The 6,383-nt window shown below is 32.7% G+C and overlaps 1 protein-coding gene across 1 annotated transcript; it reads left to right on the top strand.

Moving 5' to 3' along the window:
* Positions 1-868: 868 nt before the first annotated feature.
* LOC144961864 (uncharacterized) lies at positions 869-6,078 on the top strand (the record flags this gene model as incomplete). The annotated part of the gene is made up of 5 exons (XM_078894904.1): positions 869-1,018; positions 2,646-2,990; positions 4,533-4,607; positions 5,763-5,857; positions 6,011-6,078. Coding segments are annotated over exons 2-5 (547 nt in total), but the record flags the coding sequence as incomplete, so codon positions are not given.
* Positions 6,079-6,383: the final 305 nt, after the last annotated feature.

Genomic DNA, 6,383 nt, shown 5'->3' with positions numbered 1-6,383 from the left:
CCTACATAAAATACTCGCATTACCCCCACATGGCAAATTTTTTTAAGTAAAACCCTTCACAACAATATTTTTATTTTTTTAAAATTTTTAGGGGATGAATTGATTTTGTCTGTTTTTTTCCTTCTTTTTCCGTTTTCTAAATTAAAGAAAAGAAATAAAAAACCCTGGCAAAATTTACTATTTTTGGGTTTTAATTTTTCCAAATTGTAAATTTCCCGGGGAAAAAATGGGGGAAGACAGGGGGGGGATGGGGAAAAAAAAACCTTTGCCGAAGGTTGACAACACAAATTAAAAATGAAAAAGAAAAAGGGTTTTTATTTTATTTCGTTTTTAAACAAAAGTTTTGTTTGGTTTTTAAAAATATAAATAAAAAATCAAAAAAAAGGCCCCCTACATTGCTATTTTGGAACTTGGTTTTCCCGTTGGGAAAATATTCAGTAATGCCCTTTTCCGATCCGAAATTTTATGTTTCCAAAAATTTTGGTCAATCATTAAACATAGGAAAGGGCAGCTATCTGAAGGAAAGTAAATTCTCGTTTTGAGAGTCACTGAGAGTAGCATTTTAAAACTTTAAATTTATACAATGCCTTAGTTATATGAAATAGTTATGCTTAATTATTATGTTTTTATGTTGTAAAATGATTGTAGTTTCTGAAACTAACCAAAAGAAACCCCCTGATATTTGATAATTTTGACTGTTTCCACTATAAAACTGAATTATTTTTTCTCCATTTTCAAAATCCCTACATAATACTGCGCATTGACCCACACATCAAATTTTAAGTCAAACATTCACAACAATATTTTATTTATTTAAAGATATGGCATGAATTGATGTGTCTGTCTTTTCTTCTTTTTCCAGTTTTCAAGGATTAAAGAGAAGAAATAGAAAAGCATGGCAAAAGTACTATTTGTGGTTTATGTTCCATTGTCAATTCCAGAGGAAAATGTGGGAGACACGGGGATGAGGAAAAAACTGTGCTGAAGGTTGACAACACTATTGAAGAAAAAGAGAAAGGTTATTCTTCTTTCGATTTATACATAGATTGCTTGTATTACAAATATAAATGAAATGAAACAAAGCACCTACATTGCTACTTGAACTCTGGATTTCAGTTGGAATATTCAGTAATGTCTCTCCGATCCGAAACCTATGTTTCCAACATTTTGTCAAGATTACTGAGACATCTGGATAGTGGAATCAGTCTTTAAAGTGTACAAATAAAGAAGAAAAAAAATCCATCCCTAGGCAACCTGTCTGGATAATGGAGACATCTGGATTGTGGAGTTCTGGATTAGAGAGACGCGACTATATATATATGTCCCGTCCTACATGTTAAATGTTGCTGTTGACCAGGGACCCCTTGTAAAGCGCTTTGAGCACATTTAGCAGATATTGCGCTGTATAAAGCTCAATTTTTTATATTTTAAAAGGATATATATATATAATAATAATTTGAATTCATTTATTTCTTGCGAATAAGATCTAAATGAATTAAACAATGTAAGTAGAACAGACTACTTACTTAGTTTAATATATTTAGATCTTATTTGCAAGAAAGAAATTATTTCAAAATTGTGCGGTTATGTGGTCTTGTTGTATGACACTCGCTTTCGATTCTGAAGGTCTTGGTCGAGCCTCACTCAGCACAAAGTTGAGTCCTTGGAAAAGACTCTTTACTCACATTCTCTCTCTGTACTCAGGTGTGAAATCATTACCTGGCTGTTAAGGACGTTGTCTCTGTCAGAATGATTGTAATATAGGCTAACAGGCCTCATGTCTCACTCTGTATGTTATATGTTGCTGTTGGTCAGGAATGTAATGCGCTTTGAACACGTTTAGTGGATATGACACAATATAAAAGCTCAAAGCTCAAGTTGGTGCTTGTCCTGAAATCCTCTTCATTTTAAGTTTTATTGATAGTCCTTTTTGGTTTATGTTGTCGAAAAGCTTCATTCAGAGAAATCTATAAGTATTAAATCAATTTCTTCTTCTTTCTTCTTCTTCTTCTTTCTTCTTCTTCTTCTTCTTCTTCTTCTTCTTCTTCTTCTTCTTCTTCTTCTTCTTCTTCTTCTTCTTCTTCTTCTTCTTCTTCTTCTTCTTCTTCTTCTTCTTCTTCTTCTTTCTTCTTCTTCTCTGACTTTATGCCTCCCCCTCTCTCCCTCCCCCTCTCCTCCCCCTCTCTCCCTCCCTCTCCCTCCCTCTCTCCCTCTCTCTCTCTCTCTCTCTCTCTCTCTCTCTCTCTCTCTCTCTCTCTCTCTCTCTCTCTCTCTCTCTCACACACACACACACACACACATACACATACTCACTCTCAGTGGCACAAATGCATATGATCTAATGATTATATTATGAAACTCTTCTGAAAAACTTATGTCATGAGGTTTTTGACCAGAAGTCTTGTTTCAAATATTCCTCATCACTGATGCTTTTTGCGTATAAACTCATACTGTAAGATGTTATTCTTAAAATACTTTGTAATAGAGCATCTCTCGTGATTCTTCTTTTGCTTTTAATATTTTTTTCCAGTGAAAAAATGATATAAATCCAGGGTGTTACGTTTCAAGAAAATTAAAAGCCAAAGAGTATGAAACTAGAAATGTTGCCTCCTCAGGATTATTGTTGTTTTTTAATTCATTCACAGAAAGTGATAGCAACGCTGATGTAGAAATTGAATCAGATGAAAAATAATCTTGAAGATGGAAACACAGTTGAGAAAATCACTTCAGATTCTGGCAATGGACAGGATAAAGTCACTGATACCAAAACTGAAGAGGAAATTACTGCCCAAATTGATGACCCAAGTAAAAACGTATTCTTTAGTAATGAAGAGAGAAAAGAGGAAGGTTGTGGAGAAACAGTGTCTGCAGTAGAAGCTGAAGATTCTGAATCTTGTTCCAAAGAGAAGGATAATCAATCGATCGATAGTAGTGAAGAGAGAGAGAAGCCTGCATTTGTGAGGTTTGTCTCTGAGTTGAGTCTGGTTGAGGTGAATATATTAAACATCTTTATTTTATGATGTAAGTACCCTTCAATTCCAAAACAGGCATTTAAGGTTTTGCGTTGTTAAGTGTCGTGTAAGAGTCCCTCAGAGCCTAAGTTTATCTCAGTTTCTGTGATGTGAAGCAGACAACAGGCAAAGTACATTCAGCCAGATTTAACATATCCAGCTATCGGACGATCTCGGTTTGTTAGAAAAGAAAACTATGTGGATTTAAATATATGTCTACTCGTACTTGTGTCGGCATTTTTATGGATTGAGCTATTAGGCGACCTTATTCAATATAGATGTCAGATACTATAATATGCCACTCGTGTATGAATCAGCCTCATATCTTTTCAGCATATTTATTATAAAAGATAAGTCAGACCTTATCATGATGCCATCTCCCTTCTGCCAACCCATTGGCAAGCATGTTCTGTATTGTCAAATCAACAGTTTGAGGTATTTAGCAATGAGAAGTTGTATCAAATTAGTTCTGATATCAAACTGGTAAAAAATTCAGCTGCTTTGCAAATGTAATAAAGTTAAAGTTCAAAGTTTAGTTTATTTAGCCCAACATAAATTGTGCATAACGAGGTGAAGTGGTTTGAATATTTATCTTAAATATTAATCTTATGTTTTGATGACATGAAAACAATCAAAATTATTCCTTTCTCCATCTTTATATTGAGAATTGTACTTCAAATGGCAGTTTATTTTTATATTTTCAAAACTTTAATTTTTGTGTATGCTTTTTCTGATTGGATCTCTTGTTTTGATTTTTTTTTTCGTTCTTCCATTGCTTATTTCCACAAATTCTGAATGTCTGGTTCGATCACACAAAGTCTTTCCACTTTTTCACTGCTTTTATTGAAAATGTAGTCAAAATTTCGTAATATTTCCTTGAAGGTTTTGAGTTGTTAAATGTAGTGGAAGCAAGGCTTGGAGTATTCAACCTTTGTATGGTTTTCTCATATGTATTCTGGCGATTTGTTTTCTTGTTTTAAATGATACACTTTAAAACATGTCTTATCACTCTTATAAAATGGCATTGAAATCTTGGTAAAGCATTTGTGCTTGTGATTGGCTGAATTTCACCTCAATTTCTTCGTGCTGTACTCTATTGCATAAGTCTTGGCAGATAGACGTGATAGGGAGGAATTTTAAATGAGAGAAAATAAGTAAGAGCTGAATGAGGACCAAGCAGAATGTTTCAAAATTATATCTCTCCTGAGGGAACAAAACAATAAAACAACACAATAGAACCCCCCCCCCCCTACCCCCGAAAAAAAAAAAAAGCAACAAAAAACCCCCAACCCAACCACCTGTCCCACACCCACCCCAAGAAAAAAACAAACAAACAAAAAACAACAATTAAAACAGAATACATGCAAACAATATTTGTGAAAGTGTAAGAACGTTACATTCATACAATTTACTATCATTGGTAAATGTTAAAATTGTCGATTTTGAGTCAATTTAAAAAGCTATTCGATAACAGTATGCTTGAAGATATCTAACTAATAACCATTTTGATTTTTTTTTCAGAAAGTGAAAAGAGTTCTTGATGATATTAATGTGAGTGGAGTGCAATGGAACCAGACAGAGCAGAATATTCATATTGTAAGAAAATTCCTGAAAACTCAACACGCTTATCAAATTTTGAAAATTCTAATTGCGGATAGGGAAATGACCCTGCAACTTTGGGGCAGGTGCTAGTGTGCATCTCTCATGTCACATTTCTGGTATAATATTGTATATTTATACATGGCCTTAAGTCATTAACTAATTCAATGGGCTACAGGATAGCAATAGTTTGTGGTTGTAGAGCTGATGTTAAAATTTGGGCATCATGTGATTATTTGGGATAATTTTGTAATTACAGACCAGTTTCTTTGACATCCGTATCTTGTTGACTGCCATAACATACTAGACGTATTCTGGACAATTTAGAAAGCAACATAATTTTCTACACCATCCAACTAAGTTTCAAGTAAAAATCCAGTGGCTTTGCAATTGCAATGTTTCAAGCAGCTAAGTATAACAATGCCTAGTGTGGATCACGGAAGTTGATAACTTTAATTCTGTTTTTGCTTTTCAGAATCCTTTTAACATCAAACAAAATAACAAAACACAGGGATTGCAACTTCAATTAAAGTTTAATTTTTTAAAATTGATTTGTAGTGTACATTGATGATTATTGATCACAGAATAGCTATTAAACAGTAGGTTTTTGACCGATTAAAAAACATGGGATTCATGACACACCTTCAAATCTGCTCGGATAAAGATTAGCTGGTTGTTTACTATCAGTAGAATAGTCTGTCGCAAATTATTTTCCAACATAACAGCCCTAACTCTTCAATTACTGCTGGGTGGACAGGGTGTCCAAAAAAAATCTTCATTGAATCCGGCATTGAAACAATCCTATTGCTTGTGGAGTTGGTGCTCTATAATCTGAACTATGAGGACCTCAAGGTGTCATATAGGCTTCTGTAAAATTTGGATTTATATAGAATTTCAGGACATGCTTTGAATGAATTAGTTATTTATGAAAGTAGAATACAAAGAGGAGTTGTAAATTTGACAGGATTTGATATCAAAAGAAATTGTTGCATATGCTTTGTTTTTAGTCCCCAAGTAATCGCCTTGAAAATGATTCATATAATCTATTTTAAACACTTAACACATATAAAAGAGTACCTGATGATCTGATGATGTATGTTGAATATATAGAACATACTTCTTCAATTAGTAAATTGTTGTTCTCACAAACAGGGTATGTTCGTGGCAGACTATGGATCTCAGTGTGAGGAGATACTGAGAAAGCTGTCGATGCTACAAATAGGAGTAATTAAAGACAGCTCTGTCAGGTAATGTCTATGGAGTCTATTACATTGTCAAGCTTGAATATAAGACTTACATTTTACTAATGATTGACACGTTGATCTCTAGATTGAAAACACCATATGAATATATTCATTAGTTAATATTTTCGAATGCATTTGTTACCATTTACTTTTCAGTGTGTTCCCTGCTTCCATTAGTTCTGAGGAAAAGTGGTCAAGGAGGAATTTGAAGAAGCAAAAATCAGGTCAGTAATGAATTAATTATATTCAGTCTAATTTGGATAAAAATGATAAGCCTCATTAGAACATTTTCTTGCTCATCATAACAATAGTGGGTGTTGTCTTAAATGTTATTGTAATTATTATTGTCATGTAAATATTATTATTATCATAATTATTATTATTATATTATTATTATTATTATTATTATTATTATTATTATTATTATTATTATTATTATTATTATTTTATTATTATTATTATTATTATTATTATTATTATTATTATTATTATTATTATTTATTATTATTATATTATTATTAATTACTAG

The sequence above is a fragment of the Berghia stephanieae genome, unplaced genomic scaffold (genome assembly GCF_034508935.2).
Source record: "Berghia stephanieae isolate SIO BIC M18660-M18661 unplaced genomic scaffold, UCSD_Bste_1.3 scaffold4493, whole genome shotgun sequence".
NCBI classification, from domain to species: Eukaryota; Metazoa; Mollusca; class Gastropoda; order Nudibranchia; family Aeolidiidae; genus Berghia; species Berghia stephanieae.
Note: the sequence above shows the minus strand (reverse complement) of the source record. Positions and strands in the feature narration are given on the sequence as shown.